Source organism: Caretta caretta, chromosome 4 (assembly GCF_965140235.1).
Source record: "Caretta caretta isolate rCarCar2 chromosome 4, rCarCar1.hap1, whole genome shotgun sequence".
Lineage (NCBI taxonomy): Eukaryota > Metazoa > Chordata > Testudines > Cheloniidae > Caretta > Caretta caretta.
In genome coordinates this window covers 109,489,759-109,517,268 of record NC_134209.1, presented here as the reverse complement: position 1 = coordinate 109,517,268, position 27,510 = coordinate 109,489,759, and the positions used below count along the sequence as shown (strand labels likewise).

The window sequence follows — 27,510 nt, the reverse complement described above, 5'->3', positions numbered from 1 at the left end:
AAAAGTTAATAAGACACAACAAGAATGACTCATTTCAACCAGATTAGTTGCTTGCTTAGGGCAGTGGTTCTCAATCAAGGGTACGCGTACCCCTGGCGTGCATGAACTCATCTAGATATTTGCCTAGTTTTACAGCAGGCTACATAAAAAGCACTAGCGAAGTCAGTGCAAACTAAAATTTCATACAATGGCTTGTTTATACTGCTATATATACTGTACACTGAAATGGAAGAACAATATTTATATTCAAGGTGACTTATTTTGTAATTATATGGTGAAAATGAGAAAGTAAGCAATTTTTCAGTAAGAGTGTGCTATGACGCCTCTGTATTTTTCTGTCTGATTTTGTAAGCAAGTAGTTTTTAAGTGAGGTGAAACTTGGGGTATACAAGACAGATCAGACTCCTGAAAGGGGTAAAGTAGTCTGGAAAAGTTGAGAGCCACTGGCTTAGGCAATAGGCAGGAGCTGATGCATGTAAGAGCCAAGGAGAGAGGCTAGTACAGTGGTGCCTGGAAATACGTTAGCTTCACAGTACAGAGAAACACATTGAGAGAAACATATAATCAAACATTGTTTTCAGAGCATAGGAATTGTCATAAAGACAGTGGTCCACATACTTCAGTATGCTTGCATCCAAGATTGTCTGGACCTGCTGCTTCTGAAAGTGGTACAAAAAACCTTTCAGTCACAGTTCTGGAACAACTTCTCCACAGAGAAAGTTTCTTCCTAAATAACATTTAGTTAGTTAGAGATTGGGTGATGCCCGAAGAATAACCCTTGCTATTCTAACTCTGGCTATTAAGTAAAATTTTCAAAAGCACCTAAATCCCAACGTGATTTAGGCTGTTGTGTCACTTTTTTGAAAATTGTTACCCATTGTCTGCATCCATGTAAATGTCCAGTTCTTTAAAAAAAATCCTATTAAGAACTTGGCCTCAATAATATCATGTGGCAATGAGTTCTACAGGCTAACTATGTGTTACGTGAATAGATATTTATTTCCCTTTATCAGTTTTAAATTTTCTGCTTTTCTATTTCATTAAATGTCCCTGTGATCTTTTCTTATGAGAATGAGCACATTTGCCAGTCTACCTTCTCTATGCCCTTCATCATTTCATATATCTTTAGCATGTCCTCTCATTTGTCTCCTCTCTAAGATAAACATTCCCAATCTTTTAAAGCTTTCTTTATATGGAAGTTGTTTCTGTGCCGCTAATCATTCTCATTTCCTATCTTGGAAAATAGATTTGAGTGATCAAGCACACAAGGTGCAATGATTTACTGATGCATTAAAATGACCACTCTCCTAACCTTTTTAATCAGTCTCTTTTTCAAAACAAAAGCAAATAATAAATATTTATTTCAAGGAGAATAGTCCTGTTCCTATTTAAGTCAATGCAAAATATGGCATTGGAAGATACCATGGTGTTAAGGATGGAATAGATTACATAGATAAAATCTATATTTACTGCCTTTTTTGATGCACAGCTAGTTATGGTGAGCACAGCACCCAATCAAGGAACAAGGTTGTGTTCTAAACAGGTTAGCCTCACAATAATCAATGTCTAACTGACAATAATTCTGTTCAGGAATGGAATGAAAATGAAAGTGTCATGCACTGAGTTTATAATCAACATTCCTCTTTTCAATCATCCGTGATTAATTGTGTTATCAATTATCATGTGTCAGTATGATCGTTTGTGAACTGCTTGACTGCAGATACATAAAAGACACATGCTTTTAGTTTATGCCCAACCTAATATATTTGCGACTCCTCAATATATAGATTTGCATATCATGTGTTTTGCTTTTAATTTGCCACTGAAAGATTATAGAGCTTTAAAAAGCAAAGAATTTATAATGGAATAAAAGGTGAGATAACTAAATGACTTCTGTGGAACGAGGGCCTTGTCACAGCAGAGGAGCATGCAAGACTAAAACCACCTCCTACAAGTCATTGTTGTTTCCCAGAAGCACAAGTCCAGTGTTGAAAGTCTCACAATATTTGGTGGCTTTCTTAAAGCAGCAACTCTTGGAAGCATATGATTAGGTGAGAATCTTGAACTGACTCCTTTTTAAAATGAAAGTTTCTCACCCTCAGTTGTGCCAAAGGCTCAGAAATCTGAAGAAAGATAGAAACCTCAAACTTCTTTTTTAATTGTCATGATTTTAAGCCAATCTTATGATTTCTGAATGGTTGGAGTTGCCAATACTGCACATAGTGCTGGGAACTAGGTAATTCCTACACAGCTGGTCACTCAGTTTTGCACAACCTGACAGGTTTTGGTTTTATCACTCATTTATTAGATTCCTAGGGAGGAAGAAAAAAAAAGTTGAATTCTAGTGTCTCAAATGCAGACTAACCAGGCAAACTGATTTACCTGCCAACTTTTGACTGTGCAGCCCATTCAATGGAAATCTACTTACCCTACAGGAACTGGAGTTCTTTGAGAGGTGTTGTCCATATGCACTTTCCATTATTGGTGCATTCGCTTGAATCTGGAATCTTTGGCCAGGAGTACCCAGGCTGTGTGCCTGCACCCTGAGTTCTCATGCTCTGAATCGAGGGCATATAAGAGCAGAGTGCACCCGTGCTCCTCAGTTTCCTCTCAACTGCAGCATCTCACGGAGAAGGACTCTAGAGGTGAGGGGTGGTGGGTAAGTTGTGGAATGTGCATGTAGACAACACATCTCAAAGAACTCCTGTTACTGTACAGGTAGGTAACTTCCCATTCTCCTTCACGTGGTTGTCCATATGCACATTCCACGATTGCTTATTCCCAGGTAGTAACCTCAGAGTCTCCGCTTTTACCACTTCGTACTAAAAACTGTTAAAAATATCAAAACCATTAACTACTCAAAAAATATCAAAACCATTAACTACTCAGTAGAAATTAGCTGGCAGTCACACAGACTGCAAGCTCCCTCTCAAAGCCAGAGGCACTGAGAAGCACTGATGCACTCTGCCCTTACATGCCCTTGATGCAGAGCATGAGGATTCTCAGGGTGCATGCACAGTGACTGGTCCTGCTGGGTAAAGACCAGGATGCATGCCAGGATACTGCTGGCTAAAGACTCTGGACTGAAGTGCATGAGGCACATGTGCACCAATAGTAGATAGGACAATCTTTCGTTCCTTGACTCCTGCAACCCAGTTGCTATGTAACAATGTAGTATTTAAAGGTACAGTGCATTTAGACTACCTTAGATCCCACTTTCTTCTGAAGGCTATATTCCAGTGTATTAAAGCCATAGGTTATAAAGAAGTTCTGGAGTTACAAGGCTGTGTTATGCTAGAAAGTAGAAAACTGCCTTTTTCCTTTTTTCTCCATCTGTCCAAACTTTCAACACTTCAGAATAGAAGGTCATGTGAGGGTACTGCAAAACAAAGGTTCTCTAAAACCTCCTATTTACTTAGTGGTGGAGGAGACTTGGAAGAACAACATTTATTCTGTTCCAAGATTGTAGATAACTTGATTTTAAATCCTGATGTCTGCCGGTCATGCTGACGTTAATTTGGATGCCTACATTGCATTGTCGCTGGCTTGCAGCCCACTTACAGCAAGCCTTAGGGATGGATAAGCTCCTAAAATAAATGGGCCTTTGTTCACCGCTCACTATTTTATATATGAATGAGATATTTCAGAAGTATATAATCAATCCAACTTATACCTTAATACTGTATAGGTCACTTTAAGTTAATCTGCATGTTTTCTAGGGGCAGGTGTTGGGTCATGTAGATGTATTATTTTCTGCATAATTAGGTTCTGCTTTGTACTTCATCTTTCTTGATTCTTGCTTGGTGTTCTCTGTATTAATATTAAATACTGTAGATTCCCTTACAGAGCAATGTCCTGTATCTTTCAAGTTTCTCTAGACACATGAAGACAGTTGCTCACTTTCCATTATGTCTTTCAGAGCAGCCCTACCTCTTATAGAATGTACTGAATTGGAACTGGAGCTGTTTGCACTGTTTTTGGGATGAATGGGGTAGAAATATAAGATTTATTATCAGTTATTACATGTGCTTCATGCTCTGTCTGTCCCTCTGTGAGAGAGAGATGAACACAGGAAGGGAGTGAAATGAGTTATGACTTCAGGGTAAAGTCAAGGTACTGTAGTGGGAAACTTTCATTCTGATGCAAGCTTCAAAAGGGAGAATATTTGTACACAGAAATGTAGTCAGCCAGTGTTTTCCTATGTTCTTTGCTGCACTGGAGAGACTTGTGGTTTTGACATCAGCATTTTCCCTCATTGCTCAGTTTCTCTTTCTATTTGATCATGAAGTCCGAATGTGTTTGGCATCAGCCTATTACCATGTAAGTTATTGTGATGCTACCAGTTCAGCAGCATGACCTCACTTGCAGGTTCAAGTAGAAGGAAGAGAGATAGGAAGCCTTTGTATAAACACAGATATATTTGGTAATTAGGAAACCTGAACTGAAAACAAAAATCCACCTACCCCCCATATGGTTTCCCCCTGCCCTTAATAACTTTTCATAATATACTGAATACTTCCTCCTGTATCAAAGTCCCTCTTTGAAACCCAGAGCAGATTTTGAGGTCTAGTAGCAAGAGAGTCTATGGAGGAAAAGAGCTTTTTGTATCTCCCCTGGCCAGTTGGATTGTGAGTGGTATCGTTGGCTGCTGCAGGGTAGCTCTCATGTATTTCCTGTCTCCATAAAGACCTGTGCTAGATTGTAGGCTGTTTGTAAAGGAAAAAGGAAGAGATGGAAAGGAAGTTATGCAGAAAGGTAGCTAGATACTGTGGCTGCACTGTGCTGAATGTGTACCAGGATGCTGTCTTTATGGGGCCACCTGCAGCATTAATACACAGCTTACATTAGTAAGATTTCAAGATACACTACAAATGTGATTAGTTGTGTGGCTTGTTAGGATATTAATATGTTTATCAGATACTTATATTAAAAACAAATAAACCCAGATGCAGTTAGAAAACTGATTTCTTTAACTCAAGTCCCATACGCATTGTGTTATGTTTTCCTAATGCAGTTTAGCACTTCCCTTCAGTAGGTAAGAAATAGGGCTGAAGAAAGATTACACTCCGTTCTTATTATTAAAGTGTAGGTACTTACTGTTTTTATTAAAGTTCTTTAATTTATGATTCCATTCAAGCTCAGAACTGACAGCTGAAAATTAATAAATTCAGCTGCTTCCATTTACTTCTTCATAGAGTTCTCATGACCCCCCTCAAAAAACATAACACATACAAGAAGAGGTAACACTGTCCAATTTCACTGCATAGCCTAGCTCAGGGATCGGCAACCTTTCAGAAGTGGTGTGCTGAATCTTCATTTATTCACTCTAATTTAAGGTTTCACGTGCCAGTAATACATTTTAACGTTTTTAGAAGGTCTCTTTCTATAAGTCTTTAATATATAACTAAACTATTGTTGTATGTAAAGTAAATAAGGTTTTTAAAATATTTAAGAAGCTTCATTTAAAATTAAATTAAAACACAGAGCCCCCCAGACCGGTGGCCAGGACCCGGGCAGTGTGAGTGCCACTGAAAATCAGCTCCCATGCCGCCTTTGGCATGTGTGCCATAGGTTGCCTACCCCTGGCCTAGCTTATACATAACTTAAATATGTACTGGATGTCTCGGGTGATAACTCACCAATCAGGGCAATTGATCTAGCTAGTGAAACACACAATTGACACTTAAATAATTGAATAATAATGGGTCCTGATGTATTGTGACAGGTTCCCCCCGGCATGCCACCTGGAACTGGGGTACCACTGAGCCCGTCTGACACATCAGCCTGGGCTCCCTTTACACTGTATTGTTGTGATAGGCCCTCAAGCCCCCTCCAGCACATGTATAGGTAGGGACACACCCAGCTGCAGCTACACACAGATGCTGAGATCAGCTCTTTATGGGAAGGCTCAGCTAAGGCACCTCCCAGTTCCTAAGGCATGCACTCAACTCTGGAGTGTAAACCCAAAATTATACTGTCTTGTGCTGCACAGGAAACTGTACAGCGTAAGCTCATGAAATTCACCCCATCCCTCAATGTGGAGAGGAATATATACTGCTTTCTGCCCCAAGTAATAACTCCCGCACACGCTGGTTTTAGACAAAACAAAAACAAGTTTATTAACTACAAAAGATAGATTCTAAGTGATTATAAGGATAGCAAACAGATCAAAGCAGATTACCTAGCAAATAAAACAAAAAAGCAAACTAAGCTTAATATTCTAAAGAAATTGGATATGAGTAGCAAATTCTCACCCTAAATGATTATTTAAGCTGGCTGGAGGCTCTTAAGGGCATGCTTCACTTGCTTGCAGCTTAAAACCCAGGTATTCCTTCCACAGGGTAGAATTCCCTCTAGCCTGTGTTCAGCCCTTCTCCCCCAGTTCAGTCCTTGTTTCTCAGGTGTTTCCAAGCATCTCCTCTGGGCGGGGATCAGTGAAGAACCACATGATGTCACTCCCCTGCCTTAAATAGCTTTTGCATGTGGCAGGAACCCTTTAATTCCAACTTTAGTTCCCATGGCTTTCAGTGAAAAAACACTGGTATTTCAAGATGGAGTCCAGTACCAGGTGACTTGGTCACATCTAGGGTCATAGCAGCAATGAGTCAGAGGCTGTTTATAGTGTCCTCAGGAAGGCTCCCTTCTGGGAGATTAGCATCTTCTAAGACCTATCCTCTTTCTAACGGCCCTGCCCAGCCAGCCATCTAGACTGATTGCCTTCTGCCTAGTGGGCGTTCCCCAGGTGTAAACACATTTGTAATAGGTGCATAGACAATATTCCTAACTTCAGATACCAAAATGATACATGCATACAAATAGGATAATCAGATTCAGTGAATCATAACCTTTTCAGTGATATCTTACATGACCTCTCTTGCATAAAATACATCATAGTTATGCCATAATCATATCATAATAATATTGCTATGAAGAATATGGGGCATAATGCCACATGTATATCTAATGCTTTAGAAAAAATCACAGCCCACTACACAATGCAGGCATGTGTGCACATGCGCACATTCACTCTCTCTTACATGTGGTTTTTTGTACACTATTTTTGCAGAACAGGAGAAGGAACTGCTTTACATAGCATTGCTCAGTTCATGCCCTTGAAGCATATGACTTAGCTAGCATAGCTGAAAATACAGTTCCTACATAAAATATATGAATATCTGATCCTTTCAAAAATCTCACACACTGTGTGTCTTATTGACTTCCTCTGATGCAGATTTCATGTATTAAAGAAATGTTTCTTTTTCAGTGTAAAACTTTTACAAAAGTTCTGTTTCCCCTTTCAATGTAAGGTACTGTTAAAAAAAATTGTTTAACTATAAAACACAATTACAAAAATGCCTGATTGGTGAATATTTCTAGCCTCTTGATCTCTATAGTGTATGAAGTTGTTATCCTTTGGAAATTTTACTGTTGTATTATTCTTATCAAAAGATGTGCTTGTTTTATGTACTTTTGGTTTTTCTTTGTTTTCACAGATATGCTCTTTCTTCAGGGATCAGAGGTTATATTTAAAGTGGCTTTAAGCCTGTTGGGAAGTCACAAACCCTTGATTCTGCAACATGAGAACTTAGAAACCATAGTGGATTTTATTAAAAGCATTCTCCCAAACCTGGGCTTGGTACAGATGGAAAAGACCATTAATCAAGTATGAGACAATCTGAACATTTACCTATTGTCAAGAGAAATAATGTTCTTATTAACAGAAGTTAGGAGTAGTAGTATTCTTTTGTAAAATCACAATGGAGAAAAGTGCTTGTGCTATTCCTAGTTGAGAATAGGTTACTAATTGTAGTTTGGAATACGTTAAAGAAGCTTTCGAACCGTGTTACTTATACAGTACCTGGGCATCCTTACATATTAGTTAGTCATCATTAATTACATTGTTAATTACATTTACAGTTCTGATTTTCACTAAGTGTATTTAATTGATTTTCATTTTGTTGGCAATAATACTGTATCCCATGTACAGTGCATCCTACAGGATAGGGAATAAGGTAGACTGAGTGTATACTAGGCTTATCCATTTCCAGAGAGTCTGATTCTCCACATCTAATTTCAGAAGAAAAAAATAGCTTTACAAGAGCCTCGTGCATGTTAACTTTTCTTACCCATGCCATAGACTTCTCTTTGTTGATTATGTCTGCTCTGCCAAGTTGTATGATGCAAGTTTGTTAATAGACTCATAGACTATCAGAGTTGGAAGGGACCTCAGGAGGTCATCTTGTCCAACCCCCTGCTCAAAAGCAGGCACAATCCCCAATTATTTTTTTTTTGCCCCTGATCCCTAAATGGCCCCCTCAAGGATTGAACTCACAACCCTGGGTTTAGCAGGCCAATGCTCAAACCACTGAGCAATCATAGCAAAATGCTGTGGAACAGCAAACTTGTCTTCCAGACAGAGGAGATGGGGTGGTGCAGTCTCCTGCATTCAGTCATAGTACTGGGAAGCATTGAGTGATCCCTCAAGATGGCAGTTATTCCACTGGGGCAGAAATGCTGAAACACTACTGTGATAAAAGGTGGCTCTAACAGCTGCACAGTGTAATCTCATTTATCCAAATCTCTTCCCTGTCCCTCAGTGTGAGGTACATGCTACAGAGAGCATCTGTCTCATGCTGGGGGACAAGGAAGGGATTGGGATAATGTGGCGGTCTGGATAATAGAGAAGAGACCCGCAGTCAGCGTTGCAAAGAGGCGGACGAGACTCCGGGTGCAGAGGAAGCCACCTTGCTGCTGAATGTCTCCTGTGGCAGCCAGGGAAACCTCTGTAGCCTCGCTGTCACAGGAGTGAGGGAGCAGGGTCATGACAGCAGAGCTGCAGAGGTCTTCCTGCGCTTCTGCAGGGCCAGTGACACCTGTTCCCAGAAGGTGCCGGGGGACGGTGGGGTGGCTGTGGTTCTGGTGGGATAGAGCAGAGACAACTCCCCCCAGCCTGGACTGCAAGGAGGAGGAGGTGGCCACCCCACTGCTGAATGGCTCCTGCCCCATCGCTTAGCCAAAATCCTGATTAGCTGAATAAAATCCGTGTCGCCCATGCTGTTTGGATAATCGGGAGTATACTGTATTTGTGGGTCTGTAAAGAACATGGATAACCCGTGTTTGTAGTGGTCTGCATAGAGACCCTATTATCCTGAAAATGACCTGGCTGTAACAACTGATTCACAGTGAGGGGAAATACAGATGGCAAGTATTGCTATTTTATTATCTGTATTGCTGTAGCGCCTAGGAGCCTAATCATGGACCAGGACCTCTTTATGCTAGGTGCTGTACAAACACAGAACAGAAATGTGGTGACTTGTTCCCCTTTCCTTTCCCCAAAACATGGTGAGGTTCACTCTGCCGTTGGAGCTGCATTTGCCTGTCCATAGATAGCCCTGGGGGGTGAGAAGTGAGAGTGGCCTTCAAACCAGAAGGATCCATGGTGAAAGCACTACAGCCCTGCAGAATGGCTTTCCATTTGCTGGCAGCAATGCTCATGTAAAACAAACAGGCTCATTAAACTAGCTAAGGATTTTTCCTGACACTTAATATCAGAGGAAGGTGGGCAAAATTGGAGGGGATTGGGGCTTAGGGGGGAAGGACATTAAAAGTGTTGGTACTCTCTGGAGGGGTAGATTATGTACAGTGCACAAAGGCCAGAGTACAGGGCTGTACAGAGAGACCTACGCCTAGGTGATTTGAGGGAAACTTCTAGGTCTGAGCAGAAGCGACAGGGTATTTTGCCCTGCGTTCAAACTGCTCTAGTTTCAGAGCAGGCAGGTAAAATGACCTGAGGACTGAACAGCTGCTCTCCTTTGATAAGGACTGCTGCTAGAGAGAGCAGCTCATTGATCGCAGCTTCTACAAGGCTACTAGGCAAATCCGTATCCTCCCACCTCCCCCAACTGTAGCCTGTGGCTTTCATGCCATAACTTGCCCTAAGTTGGTTAGCTTTTAAGTGAAATTTCTGATTTGCCTAACGTTCTGTCCTTTTGGAGTTGATGCTTTGGTTATGATAGCAGGGACTTCCCTCCCCTCTCTGAGTGCAAAGGGGTTTGGAAGACAGCGGTCATGACAAAACTAACAGTCTGGCTTGCAGAATGCATAGGCTGATTCTGAAACAACTGTGTGTTTTCTGCAGAATCTTTCATTTTCATAGAAAATGGAAATCCCATAAATGCACATGAAAAATAGGAAGAATAGTAAGAGGCTAATGAGGCTCCCTCAGGAGCTCTTTAATGACGTGAAAATCAAAAAGGAATCCTACAAAAAGTGGAAATGTGGACAGATTGCTACAGATGAGTACAAAAGATAGCAAAAGCATATAAGGACAAAATCAGAAAGGGTAAGACACAACATGAGTTATACCTTGCAAGGGACATAAAAAGCAATAAGAAGAGGTTCCATAAATACATTGGGAGCAAGGGAAAGCTGAAGGAAAGTGTAGATCCTCTACTTAGTGGGGAAGGAGAGCTAATGGATGCCATCAAGAAAGCTGAGGTGTTGAATTCCTATTTTGCTTCAGTCTTTACTAACAAAGTAAAATGTGACCAGATTCTTAACATAGTTAATGTTAACAACCAGGGGGAAGGAACACAAGCCAAAATAGGGAAAGAAAAGGTTAAAGAATATTTAGATAAGTTAGATTTATACGTCTAACAGCAGAGCCTTATGAAATTCACCCTAGAGTACTTAACGAACTAGCTGATTCAATCTCAGAACCGTTAGCGATTATCTTCAAGATCTCATGGAGGATGGTCCCAGAGGACTGGAGAAGGGCAAACATAGTATCTGTTCTTTTTAAAAGGGAACAAAGAAGTGCCAGGGAATTATAGACCAGTCAACCAAACTTGGATACATGGAAAGATACTGGAACAAGTTATTAAACAATCAATTTGTAAACACCTAGAGGATAATAGGATAATACGTAATAGCCAACATGATTTGTCAAGAAAAATTTATGCCAAACCAACCTCACATCCTTCTTTGACAGGGTTACTAGTCTAGTGGATCAGGAGGAAACTGTAGATATGATATACCTTGATTTTAGTAAGGCTTTGACACAGTCCCACATGACAGTCTCATAAGCAAACTAGGGGAAGTTGTCTAGATGAAATTACTGTAAGATGGATTGAAAGACCATATTCAAATAGTAGTTTTCAATGGTTTGCTGTCAAACTGGGAGGCTATATCTAGTGGGTCCAGCATAGATCTGGCCTTGGTCCGATACTATTCAATATTTTCATTAATTACTTGAATAATGGAGTGGAGAGTATGCTTACAAAATTTGCAGATAACACCAAGCTGGGAGGGGTTGCAAGCACTTTGGAGGACAAGATTAGAATTCAAAATGACCTTGATAAATTGGAGAATTGGTCTGAAATCAACAAGATGAAATTCAATAAAGTACTACATGTAGGGAGGAAAAATCAAATGCACAACTACAAAATGGGGAATAACTGCCTGGGCAGCAGTACTGCCTGGGCAGCAGGAATAACTGCCTGGGCAGAAAAGGATCTGGGGGTTATAGTGGGTCACTATAGGGAGCCAGGGTGGCCTCCCTCCGAACCAGAGGGTAAAGAGCCACCCTCTCAGCCTGAGTGGGCGGGGCCAGACCACGCTTACTCCAATCCCCAGAAGGTGAGGGGTGGAACAGGAAGTACAAAGGGCAGGGCCCTTTGCCCAGTGAGGGCAGCACCAGGGAGGGAGACAGACACAGGCAGCTGGCTGTTCCCTCCAGACCCTGCTGCCGACCCAGGGGAGGCCCTGGGCCAGGAGGAACCTGACCTGGAGGAAGGACTGAGGCAACCAGAACTGCCAGCCGCTGAGTACCCAGGGGACCTGGAGGGGCCAGGCTGTAACCCGGGCCAGCATGAGCCTGACACAGAGAGAGAGCTGGAGCTGCCAGCAGCTGAATACCCGGACGAGCTGGGGGACCGAAGAGGCCCGCTTGAGAGACTGGGTAGGAAGTAGCCCAGGGGCAGAACTGCACAGTGTGGTGGGTGTATTTGGTCAGCGGGGCTGCTGACCCAGCGGCGGGACCCTCTCCTCCCGCCACTGTCAGGGCCCTGGGCTGGAACGCAGTGGAGTTGGGTGGGCCTGCGTTCCCCTACCCCGGCCAACCCGCCTCGGGTAGCAGAACTGTGCGCTACAAACCCGTGCTGGCGCTCCCCTGCCCGAGGGGCGCGCTACAGACTCGTGCCGGCGCTCCCCTACCTGAGGGGCGCGCTGCAGACTCGTGCCGGCGCTCCCCTGCCTGAGGGGCGCGCTGCAGACTCTGGCCGGCACACCTTCTCCGCTAATTCTCCAGTGTCCGAAAGGTGTGACTAAGGCCGGCCAGTGGGACAGTAGCTCTCCATCGCCCCCTAGAGGCTCAGTGGACCGATTGAAACCTGTCACAAGTGGTGGAGAATGCGGGCAGCGATCCCTATCCTTGCAGGAAGGGGTTAGAGCGAGGGGCCTCTGAAGCTCCCTTAATTGAAAGATGGAAATGGAAAGGCTTATCCAGTTCCTGGCTGAGAGCCAGCAACAGCAGCAACTACAACTTGTACAGCAGCTGGGTGCCCACCAGCAGCAGTTGCTTCAAACCTTGGGGGCCCAGCACCATGAACAACAAACCCAATGCTTCCAGCAGCTTGCAATCCTGTGGCCGGGCCACGGTGGGGCTCAGCCGGAGAGGGCGGCCACCTCGACCCCTCCTGCCCCACCGATCCGTCTGGGCAAGATGGGGCCTGAGGATGACCCAGAGGCCTATTTGGTGACCTTCAAGCAGGTTGCCTCAGTGGCCGGTTGGGCACCTGACCAATGGGCGACCTTCCTCACCCCATATCTGACGGGGCTTGCTCAGAAGGCTTACCGTGGACTCCCAGATGATGAGGCCCGCATTTATGCTCGAGTGAAAGTGGCTATCTTGAATGCCTTTGACATTACTCCTGAGATGTTTCGGCAACGGTTTCAGGAAAAGGTCTACCCACCGGGTGCCAGACCCCGGGCCGTGGCCCAGGAATTGAAGGACGCAGGCGGCTGATGGCTACAACCTGAGTGTCAAACAGCGGCTGAGGTGACTGAACAGGTCATCCTCGAACAATTCATGCACATCCTCCCGACCCAGGGGAGGGCTTGGGTGTTGCAGCACCGGCCACAAAGTCTGAGCGCGGCCGTCACGCTTATGGAGGACTTTCTAGAGGCAGAGGCCCCGATAGGACCAGCAGCCCGCCCCCCAAACCCTGGACCCAGTGCACAGAAACTTGAAGGGGAGAGGCCCACCTCCCAAACTGATGCACGATACCGTACCCGATGACCAGATGGCAGCAGGACCGATTTTCCCCGACACCCTGAGTCCACACCGCTCTCCGCCTTTGGACGCTTAACCAGACCACCGGGCCCCAGCCAACCCTGCAGCCCCACCGGTGCGCCCATGTAGCCGGGGTGCCCAGAGGTAGGACCTTGCTTTCGATGTGGCGAGTACGGTCATCTGCAACAGGGCTGTCCTGCGATGGACTGCAACTTTGGCCTGCTGTGCACCAGGGAGAGACAGGCCCGTCCACCCTCTGTGGCCAAACTGACAGCCCCCATGGAAGTCGCCGGGACCCACGTTGTTGGTCTAGTTGATTCAGGTTGTGGGCAGACCCTTGTCCACCAGGCACTCTTCCTGGACACTGAGCGGACCATTGGGGAAGTACGGATTCAGTGCCTACACAGAGACGTGAAATCGTACCCCACGGTTCAGGTCCCCATCACGGTGAACGGAGCAACTCAGTTAATGAACGTGGCAGTGGCGTCATCCCTCGCCTATCCAGTTATTCAGGGCCACGACTGGCCAGACTTCATCGAGGTGCTCCGATCCCTACCCACCGAAGAGGCGTTCGAGGAAGCTCCGCCTGAGATTAAGACAGGCCCCGACTCGAGGTCCAACCCCGGAGTTGCCCCAGTTCCCACACCTGGGCAGGACAGCCTGGAAACGGCTGGCCCCCCTCCTGACCTGGTGGACTTTAGTCGAGATCAAAGGGAGGACCCTACGCTCCGGTTTGCCTATGAACAGTTGGCCCGGGTGGATGGTGAGGTCATGGAGCCCCAGCGCACCATCCAATGGCCTAGGTTTGAACTCAATCACAAGTGGCTCTATCGCGTTGATTGAGACCCCCAGACCCAAGAGGTCCGGACCCAACTCGTGGTCCCCCGCATTCATCGTCGGGCTGTCCTGAAGCTTGCACATGACATCCCGGCTGCAGGCCATTTAGGGCAGGAAAAAACTGTGGCTAGGGTCCTGGCCAAGTTCTTCTGGCCCGGTGTCCACAGTGCGGTGAAGGATGACTGTGTGTTGTGCCCGGACTGCCAACATGCAGCCCTGGCAGGGGTATGGAAGGCCCCCCTGGTCCCTTTACCAGTCGTAGGTGTACCGTTTGAGCAGGTAGTGATGGACCTGGTGGGGCCTTTTCCAAAAAGTAAGGCGGGCCATCAATACATCCTTGTCCTGATGGACTACGCCACCCGCTTCCCTGAGGCCGTCTGCCTAAGAAGTATCACCGCCCGCACTATTGTTGCAGAGCTCGTGAAGATCTTCGCAAGGGTGGGCCTCCCACGGGAGATACTCACTGATCAAGGGACCAACTTCGCTCCTAAGCTGTTCTGTCAGGTATGTGCCCTGTTGGGGATTAAGAAACTGCAGACCTCGGTCTACCATCCCCAGGCGGATGGATTGGTCGAACGTTTTAACCGGACCCTGAAGAGAATGTTGCAGCGTTTCCCCACCCAAGACCTCCGCCAGTGGGACCAGCTGCTCCCTCCTTTACTACTGGCAATTCAAGAAGTCCCACAGGCGTCCACGAAGTTCTCCCCGTTTTGAGCTCCTCTATGGGCGGCAACCCTGCAGGGTGTTGGACCTCTTGAGGGAGACTTGGGAACACAACTCATCCGCAACGCAGGGTCTCTTACAATACGTCTTACAGCTGCAGGGGTGGCTGGCGCGGGCAGGCGAGCTTGCGAAGGAGAACTTAAATGCAGCCCAAAGAGCCCAGGCGCAGCACTACAATCAGGGTGCCTAGGCTCGATCATTTGGGCCAGAAGACCGAGTACTCCTCCTGCTCCCCTCGGAGGAATCAAAGCTTTTTGCCCGCTGGCAGGGTCCGTATGAGGTCCTCCGCTGGGTAGGGCCTGTCACCTACGAAATTCAGCAACCTGGTCGCCGTAAGGAAAAACAGATTTATCATGTAAATCTCTTAAAACCCTGGTAGGAACGGGAAGGACTACTAGTTGCCCCGTACCCCCGCAAACCAGACCTGGGGCCCCAACCGCCCGAGGAGTCGGATAATGGTGAGCCCCAGCTAGCCGAGACACTCACAGTCGAGCAGCAAGAACAGGCCCTCTGCTTAGTAAGGGCATTCCCCAAGACGTTCACCATGAAACCCGGGTGGACTACGCTCACCTGTCATGTGATCCAGACTGAACCCGGAGTGGTGGTCCGAGAGACAACCCGGCCATTGCCTAGGCAAATGCGGGAGGTCGTAGAAGAGGAAGTCCAGGCAATGTTGGATCTGGGTGTTATTGAGCGCTCCCAGAGCGAGTGGCGGAGCCCCGTCTTCCTCGTACAAAAGCCGGATGGGAGCCGGCAGTTTTGCATTGACTTCCGGAGGGTAAATGCCATTTCAAAATTTGACGCCTATCCGATGCCCCGCATCGATGAGCTCCTCAACCAGCTCAGGGAGGCCTGTTATATCACCACTTTAGATCTCACAAAGTGGTACTGGCAGATCCCCTTGGATCCCAGGTCCAAGGAGAAAACAGCGTTTGCCACCCCTTCAGGGTTGTACCATTTCACCCGGATGCCTTTTGGCCTCCATGGGGCCCCGGCGACCTTCCAGCGTTTGACAGACCGGGTGTTGCAACCACACACAAAGTACGCTGCGGCCTACTTGGACAATGTGGTCATCTATGGCAATAACTGGGAGGAACATCTTAACCAAGTAGCGGCAGTCCTCTGGGACCGCCGCGCAGCCGGGCTTACGGCCAATCCAAAAAAATGCCGAATCGGGCGGGAGGAAACCACTTACCTGGGATACACCTTGGGCCAAGGACAGGTCCGCCCCCTCATCGGGAAAGTCCAAGGACTCCAGGAATATGTGCCGACCACAAAGAGGCAGGTACGTCAATTCTTGGGCTTAGCTGGTTATTACTGGCAGTTTGTACCCCACTTCGCAAACGTTACAGCCCCGCTGACGGAGCTCTTGACCAAGGACAGCCCCCGCCAGGTGCATTGGTCCGATGAATGCGAGACGGCCTTTCGAACTATCAAAGAACGACTGTGTAGCGATCCAGTATTCTTCAGCCCTGACTTTCAGCGTGACTTCATCGTTCAGATGGATGCCTCAGGAGTAGGGTTTGGGGCAGTCCTCTCACAGGAGGTGGACGGGGAGGAACACCATATTGTTTACCTCAGTCGGAAGCTGTTCCCCAGAGAACGGAACTACTCTGTTGTGGAGAAAGAGGCCCTAGTGGTTAAGTGGGCGGTCGATGCCCTCCGCTACTACGTCCTTGGAGCCCCCTTTATACTAGTTACGGACCATGCACCCCTGAAGTGGCTTAATAAGATGAAGGACAATAATGCCAGAATGATGCGGTGGTATCTAGCTCTGCAGCCCTATGCCTTCATGATTCACCATCGAGGGAAGGGACGGGACAACGCCAATGCGGACTTTCTATCCCGCCTCAGAGAGGGTGAGGATACCAGCTCCAATGGTCGGGAGCTGGATTTGAGGGGTGGGGTATGTAGGGAGCCAGGGTGGCCTCCCTCCGAACCAGAGGGTAAAGAGCCACCCTCTCTGCCTGCGTGGGCAGGGCCAGACCACGCTTACTCCAATCCCCGGAAGGTGAGGGGTGGAACAGGAAGTACAGAGGGCGGGGCCCTTTGCCCAGTGAGGGCAGCACCAGGGAGGGAGACAGACACAGGCAGCTGGCTGTTCCCTCCAGACCCTGCTGCCGACCCAGGGGAGGCCCTGGGCCAGGAGGAACCTGACCTGGAGGAAGGACTGAAGCGACCAGGACTGCCAGCCGCTGAGTACCCGGGGGACCTGGAGGGGCCAGGCTGTAACCCGGGCCAGCATGAGCCTGACACAGAGAGAGAGCTGGAGCTGCCAGCAGCTGAATACCCGGACGAGCTGGGGGACCGGAGAGGCCCGCTTGAGAGACCGGGTAGGAAGTAGCCCAGGGGCAGAACTGCACAGTGTGGTGGGTGTATTTGGTCAGCGGGGCGCGGATGGTTCCCCGCTGACCTAGCGGCGGGACCCTCTCCTCCCGCCACTGTCAGGGCCCTGGGCTGGAACGCAGTGGAGTTGGGTGGGCCTGCGTTCCCCTACCCCGGCCAACCCACCTCGGGTAGCAGAACTGTGCGCTACAAACCCGTGCCGGCGCTCCCCTGCCCGAGGGGCACGCTGCAGACTCGTACCAGCGCTCCCCTGCCTGAGAGGCGCGCTACAAACCCGTGCCGGCGCTCCCCTGCTCGAGGGGCGCGCTGCAGACTCGTGCTGGTGCCCCCTGCCTGAGGGGCGCGCTGCAGACTCTGGCCGGCGCTCCCCTGCCTGAGGGGCGCGCTGCAGACTCTGGCCGGCACACCTTCTCCGCTAATTCCCCGGTGTCCGAAAGGTGTGACTAAGGCCGGCCAGTGGGACAGTAGCTCTCCATCGCCCCCTAGAGGCTCGGTGAACCGATTGAAACCTGTCACAGTCACAAATTGAATATGAGTCAACAGTGTGATGCAGCTTCTAAAAAGGCTAATATAATTCTGAGGTATGTTAACAGGAGTGTCATATGTAAGACACGGGAGGTACTTGTCCTGCTCCACTCAGCACTGGTGTGGCCTCAGCTGGAGCACTGTGTCCAGTTCTGGGTGCCACACTTTAGGAAATATGTGGACAAATTGGAGAGAGTCCAGAGGAGAGCAGCAAAAATGTTAAAAGTTTTAGAAAATCTGACCTGTAAATTTTAAAAAAACCCTGGGTTTGTTTAGTCTTGGGGAAAGAACACTAGGGGGGGACCTATAACAATCTTCAAATATGTTAAGGGCTGCTGTAAAGAAGATGGTGTCAGGGATAATCTATGTATTCTTGGTCCTGTTTCTTGAGGTTCCCTCTAATCCTATGTTTCTATGATTCTGTGATTTACTTGTACCTAAACTATGTTTGAGATCCAGTCTTTAATGTTCAGAAGCCCAAATATTTACACTCATGCTGCAATAAAACTATTAGGGATCATTTTTATAGTGTGAGTAATAAACAGGTAATATGAATTCTAAGGTTGTTACAGTCATTTTATTCAGCTGATACCTTCTTAAATTATGTTTCTCCTGTAGCAATGAAAACTTTACCCCTTGTATCCCAAAGCAAAGGAGGGAAACAGGCAATATTTCTCATTACTTCAATGTGTATCTCAGATGGGAATTGACTTTTGACTCCTTTCTAAGAGAAATCTGACACAAGAAGTTAAAATAAGGAACAACTGAATAACTTCAGTACTTTGGGTATTTTCCTATTGTATCTTTATTGAGTGACTCAAGTTTAGTTTTCCATTTGTTTCTATGATTTGACATTTGTGTCATTCTCATTTCATCTTTTCATTGCATTCAGTGAGGTAGATCAGGGACCTTAGAGTAATACAGTCTACCACTTAGCTTTCCTGGAAAATTGGAAAGCGGATATACTAAGACCACAAGCAGAGGGGAGAACATTATAGTATTTCTTTGCTCTGGCTCTCTCTCAATGTACTTTGCTTTATTTGTCTGCCTTTAAAGTATAAGGTCTCTTTAGCAGGGTGTGGCTCAATATTTGTCTTGATAAGGACTGAAGATACTGTCAATGATTAACAGCTAGTGATTAAAAATAGAATTCTGCTCCAACATGGTTTAATGTTTCCTCTATGAAATCCTTTGAAGTAATGATAGAATTTTAATATTTTTTCAGACACTAAAAATGTTATTATATAACAAGGTCAGAAATAGGTGAAGTAGCTGCACACACAGTACTTTTCATGTGAAGCTTTTGCTGTGCTATACAAAGGTAGATAGGTATTATCCACATTTTACATGTGTGGTGGCTGAGACATAAAGGGGTTTGAGCTACAGTTTTCAAAAGTGACACCCAAATTTGGATACCTCCATTTTTGGATGCCCAACCTGACTTAAGTTTGATACCTAAAAATGGAAACACCTAAAATGGTGGCCACTTTTTGAAAACTTTGGTAAAAGTGACCTCTCAAAGTCATACAATAAATTAATGTCAGAATTTGAAATGAACTCATGTCTGACTCCTGTGCATGTCCTCTACCCATTGGACATCACTGCCTCAAGACTATGGGACATAAGCTAAAAAAGTACTCTACACCATAAAAATAAACCAACATAATTTTTATGCATTTGATTCTCTTGATCTTCATAGCATCTAATACCATTATGTATATAACAGGTGTTTGAAATGGATATCGCCAAGCAGTTGCAAGCTTACGAAGTTGAATACCATGTGCTTCAGGATGAGTTGATAGATTCGTCTCTCAATGACAATCAGAGAATGGATAAGTTGGAGAAGGCAAACACTAGTTTGAGAAAACAGAACTTTGATCTACTGGAGGAGTTGCAGGTACAGTTTATATTTCCATCTAACGAGCCATTGACACCATTGTTTGTTCATATTTTCAGAAGAGACCATTGTATAGAGGAGACACGGGCCAGATTTGATCCAGGTTAAGGCATAACTGAAATCACTGTCTTCAGTATTTATTATTTACAGTTGGTACCAGATGGACTTACCAGTATTTAAAACCTTTTAAGTTTGTCTGAAGCAGAGGTTCCCGAATGTAGGGCTTTCTGGTGGCCTGAGGAAAGCTGGCTGGAGTCACATGATGCTGGCTCATTTCAGTTAATGAAGTTTAGCAGCTGGAGAAGACAGCTAAAGATACATTCATGCAGTCTTAACATTATTTTCGCATTTAAGCAATTGCTGTAGTCAGGCAGTCACAAATGGGAGAGATGTCTATGAGACACATTCTCTAGTAAGAGATGATTCTTGTTATGAGAAAGTTTGAGAACCCATGATCCAGGATGATTAGAAACACGTGAAATAGTACATCTTGATGTCCATGTCTGACCTCAGTCCATTCAATCTGCAGTTGTCGATGGCTGCTTCAAAACTTGCCCTCTGTGGGACGAGAGAGACAAGGCAGCTCTTCAGAGATGGTATGCTTGGTCTCTGAAGGAGCTGATCCACTCTGAACTCCTCATGGCTCCTTCTTTCTGTCTGATCTGCAAAGAAACATTTTAATACAACTTCTGAGTACATGGGTAGTTAGAAGGGAATATGGGGGTAAGAGATGGGCTATATATTTAGATTTTCAAGCCTCTTGGATCAAAAACAAAAACTTGGAAGCTAGATGACACAGTAGGTAAGATGGAATACAGGCCTTTGGATGCTTATTCAAATCCTACTCAGCTTGGTAAAATGTAACCTCTAGGCACGGGAAACATAGTGGAAGGATTGTTCCTCAGTCGTTCGCAGACACATTTTTTCCTTCTGAGTCATGATGTTTCTGCACCTTGATATCTATGGAGTGTAATTTTGTAGTGAGTAGAGCCCTGGATTAATAGTGATGCTATTCTTAATTAAATAGATCTATTAGCTAATTATTTGTAGATTTAACTTTTAATCTTCTCTGCTCTGTATTATATTCTAGGTTTAATCACACTAGTGCCTAAACAGTAAAGATTAGAAAGAGAGAGAGAGAGAGAGAGAGAAAATGGATTGTTGTCTGTAGACAATGCTATTTATAAGTAATACTAAGCTTGTGGAAGTAGCAGTACTTACACTTTAATTCAGTGTGTGTTTTCTACATAACTGGAAAATCTACTGTAAATATGACCTATCTCAGTAGGACCTTTTAAAAGCCTGAAGGACTGAGGAGAACTCTGTCTGTAAGGTCCACTCGTTTCACAGTTTTTAGGAAATTCTTGTTTTCTTTTCCCACTTCAGGTGGCAAATGGAAAGATCCAAAACTTAGAAGCTACAGTAGAAATTTTACTGAACAACGAGTGCAAATTGAAGCAATCCATTCTCACTCTAGAGCTGGAGAGGAAAGCTTTGCTGCAGACAGTGGAAGATCTACACGTGCAGACAGGCAGCCCAGGTGGAAAACATCTACTTACCAGGCAAGAGTGCATGGATGCCAACTGACAGCTGCAATTGTAATGGAGCAGACAAGTTCCACAAAGGGAAGAACTGTTTTTTACTGTCATCATTGGGATTTGACACCGTTGTCTTAGCATTGTCCATGCCTTGCTGTAGCCGATTGAGGGAATGGGAGTGTCTGCAAAAATATGAGAAGCACGTTTCTCAGGGAGGAGACTCTTGCTTGTTAACTTACAGAATTCTTATGAACTATAAAATATGCAATATAACGATGGGCAGGAAAAATTTATCTTTCACTAAATAACATATGTACACTCCAGATACAATGTACTGTAAATATTTGCACTCATGGACTCTTCCATAAGTGCTTCTAAACCTAAGTGCTTCATATTGGTTACGTGTGTTCCTTTTTCTATTTAGAAAACTCCACGTTAAATAGCATGTCCTGTAAAAGGCTGGAGAATTACAGCGGTGAAGAGCTTCGGAACTGACTCTGCCTTTTTGGGGCTACACAGTATTAGCATTCACAGATAGGTTTGCGATCATACTAGATAGATTTCTGAGGGTGTAATTCCCCTGTGACTCGGCTGGGTTCCACTAGTCACCTTATTAAGACCTCTAATAACTGCTTTGTGTGCTTAAAGGTGTTAACTTAGTGGACCCTGGAGAGCTGGACTTGGTTGTACGTAACTATAATTGTGGGGCATTTTTCCATCAGTTTTTATAAAACATACTGTTTTAATACGTTTTGTTTTGACATCCATTGTTTTAGTACTGTTGATTGACATGATCTGATAAATGTATCATTGAAGGTAACTGAATTTTACTTTCCCAACAGAATACACTGACATTGTCATGGTAGAGTCTGTCACTGTCACAGCATTGTAGTGGATTTATCATCATACCTAAAGGGGTCATTTTATTTATTTCTGATCTGCTGTGTGATGTCAGACAGCCTCTTTCAGAGAATCGAATGCCTGCTGATTTTTAGTTTCATTTGATACTCAGTGCCTATCCACCCTTTGGAGAAGAACAATGTTTAAGACTTTTTCTCCAAAATGGTGGAGGCACTTCAAAGCTTGATTTGGTGCCAGACATATTTAAACTGCTTTATAAAGGATATTGGGCTAAAGTATGAATTAGGACCGTGGTCTATTTACCACGCCTCTTTTGAGAAAGATTACACATTTTAAAAAGTTCACTTTTCTGTAAAATACAATGAAAGTAGTTTTTTGGCCAGTTAAAGCACCACTTTTTCAACTACAGGTGCAGTAATATCTAAGGAGATCCAGTTAACTTGTTGTTGTTTAATTAGACCAAAGAGTACCACAAATTTGTTCTTCCCCAAACTTAGTGTTACAGGTATCAACTTGCTGCTATAGTGGAGATTACTATTTCAGATGTGAGTTTCCTAAATTGTCAATTTCTTATTCTTAAAATATTAGGGCACATTTATTTCTCTAATCCACAATGTGGTGGAAGATCTTTTATCTTCATGCATGTTTCTCTATGGTACATTTTGCTTGCAGCTGTAATGTGCATCTCTGATGCGAATCAAATCCCACCATGTGGATTAAAGTGGAGAATTTGCTCTTTAATTTCTAAACCACAGATTGACTCCTGTAATTTCTTAAATGTGGCTGGTTCTCCAAATCCACACTGTTTGCTTAGAGTCTAAATTCCATACAAGCCAGACATTACAAATCTCTTTACCTCTTGTGTTTTGTTTTTGAATTGAGAAACCATACAGAAGCTCACACTTCACATTTTAAAATCTCTTTACATCGTACTCTTTTACAGTTTGAGGGCGAAGTTATGTTGCATTTGGACATCTTGGAGCCATTACTCATACATTGGCTTTTTACATTAAACAAAAGAGCAACAGAGAAAAGTTAATGATCCATGCCAAAATTTATGTTTGCACGTTTTGTTGCATCTAAGAACAAAAACAAAGTTCTCTGTGATAGTTCAGAAGCTAATATGTTAAGAGTTTCCCTGAGATCACAGTAGGATTTTTAAATAGTTATTAATGAAAACTGATGGACATCAAACTTTTTTAGACACACTAAGAACCCCAGTTGTGAACTTGGGAACTGCGTCTGTATCTCTTGGCTCAGGTTGTATATTTTTGGTATGACTCAAGGAGTGCAGTAATTTGGCTCGTGTTCTCCTTCTCTCCCAGTGTCAGTGGAGGAAAGCCTCTGGCCCAAAGATTTTTTCAAGAATATATTTTCCTTCAGACAATATGATGCTGAGTTGAGATGGGGGCTAGAATAACTCTTCCCAGAGGAAAGTGTGGTCAGTAGGTAGGCATCAGTTTTCAGTCTCAAGTGTCCACATGTTTGTGACAGTTTGACTTTGCCAAGAAGCAGAGCTTTCCGGGGTGAAACCTGTCCATTTACAAATGCACCAGATTTTGCTAAAGTTGCAACTACCCCATGTGACTGACACACTGAGGCCCAGGCAATCCCCAGTACAGGATCTGAGCATTAATAGGACAACTGCATTAGGATCTTCCCTTGCTTACATGGAATCAGATGCGTGTGCTGTTTCTATGGGATCATTTTCCTGCCTTTTCTGCCCTGTGCCACTAGATCTCAAGGGGGGGCAGGATGGAAAAGTGTGGAGTAATGGAGGTGCCCTGCTCCAAGTCTCCAACCCTTGCAAAGCCCAGGCGTTTCCATGCATAAATGAGAGAGAAGTAATACAGCTTGTATGACACCCCTGACACACACCTTCAGGTCCCCTCTGCTCCTGGCGACTCTATCAATAGCAGTACAGTTCTGTGTTGCCAGGGGGAGAGGATCCTGAACTATCCCTACAGGCTGGCTGCTGTATCAGAACAGAAGGCAGCTCCCTTACCTGTAGTTAGCAGATACTAGCGAGTGCTTTGCAGTCAACAGTGCCCGATGGTCTGACGTGTGGAATGCCACCCTGCAATAGCAGGCTTTCTTTTCCTTGTCACACATATGAGGACATGCCGCTGCCCTCATTGCTGGCTTGTTGGCATGTCTATACCTTGGCCCATTTATTTTTAAGAGATCATTATATAGAACCTGAGAATAATGATGACACAGTGCCCATCATCTGAGGAAGTCGATGCACTTTACAAAAGTGGGTAAGCATTATGATTCCCCTTTAATATAGAGTGAGGAAGTAAATCACAAAGGAGTTGAGAGACTTATCACAGGTTGCACAATGTTTTAGTGGTAGTTCAGACTAAAATCCAGATCTTCTGAGTGCCAGACCTGCACTCTCAAACACTAAATAATTCTGCCCCTAGTTGGTTACTGCAAAATTTCTGGCTTTCTCTGATGTTACTGTGGTCTTCAGAACCATGGTATTTTCTTTTCACTTTCAATTCCCCTTTTTCCTCCCCTCCCCCTCCAAAATGTACACTCCACAATGAGAGTGCTTCTTCACGCTTTCAAAGGAGGTGGATAAATCTTAGGCCAGATTCTGTATTGCAACTCTCAGGAGAGACAACACGGGAAGGCAGAGGGGATCAACAGTGGCTTCAGCCTACCTGTGTGGCTCTCAGATTCAAGCACTAATTAGAACAGTGTCTTGGGGCTGGTCTGACTACTAGCAGCTTCCTCAGACTTCCTAATGCGCTATTCTGCAGCCCAAAATGTCCAGAGGACACGGTCCTGGAGCAGTACGTAAAGGGGCAGAGCACAGGCTGGAATCTGACCCAATGACTGTAATTACACTCTTCTTCCATTGATCTCACAGCCCACACACCCTCAGAGCCTGATGGGCAGGTGTAGTTCAGCTGGGAAGCTTGGCTCATGGAGAAGAATGGGAGCCTGAGGCACCATGACTGTATTTTCATACTGGAGGTTTTGGGTCTTCGGTTTTTCAACACAAAGTTGAAATTTTCCATAGAAACCAAACAATTCACATTAAGAATTTCATTTAGTCAAAACCCAATTTTCTGTCCAAAACCAGGTTTGATGGAAAATTTCTGACCCACCCTACTTAATACGCTACATTAATATATGCGTCCCCATCTCTGAGACACATGTAGATATTACAGAACTGCTGGAGCAATCTTTAAAAAAAATTCTGCCCTATTACAATTGCAGAATCTGAATATTGAACTAAAATGTTGTTTGTTTACTGTAGTGGAAATTAAGCTCCGTTTGTTTCATTAGTGCTTGCTGTATGGGGGCGTCTTGTGATGGGCTGTGGGACTCATTTGAAAATGGGTGTATTGGCAAAAAGGGTATACCTTTATTTGGGTGGTTGGGCCACTTTCCCTTTCTTGGAACAGATTAATATTTGTTAAATTGGTTCCGTTTCACAAGCTATTGAGAGATGATGCAAAGAAGCCATTGGCAATGCACATCAACAAGAATCTTGGACCTAAAAGACCTGGGAAGTGGCTGTGTATTCCTGAGTGCTATCTACTGGTACTTTATCAATTAACTCTTTACAGATGTACAGACATCTCTTTTATAGAGCACTCCTGTAACACAGGCAAGGTGGTCTGGTGTCAGGAGGCAGAGTTGTGATGGGCAGCAAATCCTTTTGGCCTGAGGGTGAGAGATTCTCTCTGTTTTTGCTAAGCATTAGGAATGAATTGCTAGGTCTGGGCTAGAGAGCCGGGATGAGAGCAAGTTCCACAAAAGGAGATAGAATTTTGTAGAATCGTACTTCTCTCATTGGTCAGAGGAAAGAATGGGGTAGAAGTGTGAGTTCCTTTGGGCAGGGGAGAGCAGCTGGGGAGGTTGGGGTTCTACAATGATTTATGTATTGTATTTGAATATTAATGGCAAGAGTCCCGAGAACCCAGCATGGGCGTTCTTTTATGTTGCTTTCAAATAGACATCCATTAATTAATGAAAGTTCTGTAGCTGGCTCGCGGGAGAAGAATAAACAACATTTTTACTTTATATGCATACACCTTTCCCATTCTTTTCAGCGCATGTGTCATGTTTGTTTGAAGACAATTTCACCCTTACTGGAATAAGAACATCACATCTGTCAAGTTTTAAGGCTACCCAGTAATGGTCACCATATTCAACCGTTAACAATTACACATTTCTCCCCTTGAATTTAAGAGACTTAAGACCATTCCTGCGGGCCTTATATATGTGAGCAGTCCCGGGGCAGTACCATTGTGAGTGACGGGAGTGAAGCTTTGCATGATCATATCCTGAACTTGATTTCTGGCTTCTAGCTGTGTAAATGATTTCCATATATATTTTGTGTGTATACAACATATAAATGACTTGTATTTTTATATCAATGAACTTAAGTTTGCACATTGCAGTTTTTACCCAGTAAATTTAATTTTTAAATGTTAACCTCTTCTGGTTTTGTTTTATCAATTTACTGTAGTGACAGTGTGTGTGAATATCAGTGTTTGCATTACACTCATTTCCACCTGTATATTTTTTGCTATAGTAGGCACATTCTGCATGGAGGATAGTGCGCTATAATTGAATATACAGCTGATTAACAAAATGAAAATAAAGCACTGGAATATTTATATAACTTTAAATTGAAATCTATTTGATGGGCTTCTGTTGCATAGGGCAAAAACAATTGCTAAGGTTTGAAAGACCCAAGCTCCATCCAAGTCAATGACATATTGCACTGTCTTCCATAATGGTCAGTATGGTGCATTCATACCCAGATTGGATACATGTATTACTAACTTTTTCCATTCCTTTCTGTCAGTACAGACGAGCATGTATTACATGATAATGTGACAATTAAACTGCATGCTTTAATTTTAAAAGAAAATTAGTGGCTGAAAATCCTGGCCTCATTGCAGTCAGTGGGAGTTTTGCCACTGACTGCAACAGGACTAGGATTTCACTCAGCATATATATGAAAACAGAAGATCTTTATATCCCACTTCTCCTCTGCACTCCCCTTACTGAATACAGATGGTATGGAAGACCAGAGAAGAGAAAAATATTTTCCTAAATCTAATGGATTTAACATTTTAAATCACGTGATTACCAGCTGAAGAAATTCCTGTTTTTTCTAGACATGTCTGATCTTTGTTACTGATTCCTTCCAGCTGCACCTTAGAGACTAACCAATTTATTTGAGCATGAGCTTTCGTGAGCTACAGCTCACTTCATCAGATGCATCTGATGAAGTGAGCTGTAGCTCACGAAAGCTCATGCTCAAATAAATTGGTTAGTCTCTAAGGTGCCACAAGTACTCCTTTTCTTTTTGCGAATACAGACTAACACGGCTGTTCCTCTGAAACCTTCCAGCTGCTGTTTCCCTCCATCCTGTACAGAAGCACATCCCATTGCACTCCCAGATCCCATTTCCTTTCTCTCCAAAACTCAAACTTCCCTGTCAATATGTCTGGAGTTTAAAC

The 27,510-nt window shown here is 44.5% G+C and overlaps 1 protein-coding gene and 1 long non-coding RNA gene across 8 annotated transcripts in view; one reads left to right on the top strand and one right to left on the bottom strand.

The window, feature by feature from the left end:
- The window catches only part of TBC1D1 (TBC1 domain family member 1), a 213,165-nt gene extending 186,692 nt beyond the window's left edge, over positions 1 to 26,473 (top strand). For all 7 annotated transcript variants that reach the window (XM_075127974.1, XM_048848603.2, XM_048848601.2 and 4 more), the window contains 3 exons: positions 7,494 to 7,663; positions 19,449 to 19,619; positions 21,006 to 26,473. In XM_075127974.1, coding sequence (XP_074984075.1) covers positions 7,494 to 7,663; positions 19,449 to 19,619; positions 21,006 to 21,206 — 542 coding nt within the window. In that variant the 3' untranslated portion in view covers positions 21,207 to 26,473. The remainder of the gene's footprint in view (positions 1 to 7,493; positions 7,664 to 19,448; positions 19,620 to 21,005) is intronic.
- The window catches only part of LOC125636075 (uncharacterized), a 30,807-nt gene continuing 22,672 nt past the window's right edge, over positions 19,376 to 27,510 (bottom strand). Inside the window, exons 2-3 of the long non-coding RNA XR_007356461.2 lie at positions 21,179 to 21,339; positions 19,376 to 20,281 (exon numbers count right to left, since the gene is read on the bottom strand). This is a non-coding gene — a long non-coding RNA (uncharacterized LOC125636075). The remainder of the gene's footprint in view (positions 20,282 to 21,178; positions 21,340 to 27,510) is intronic.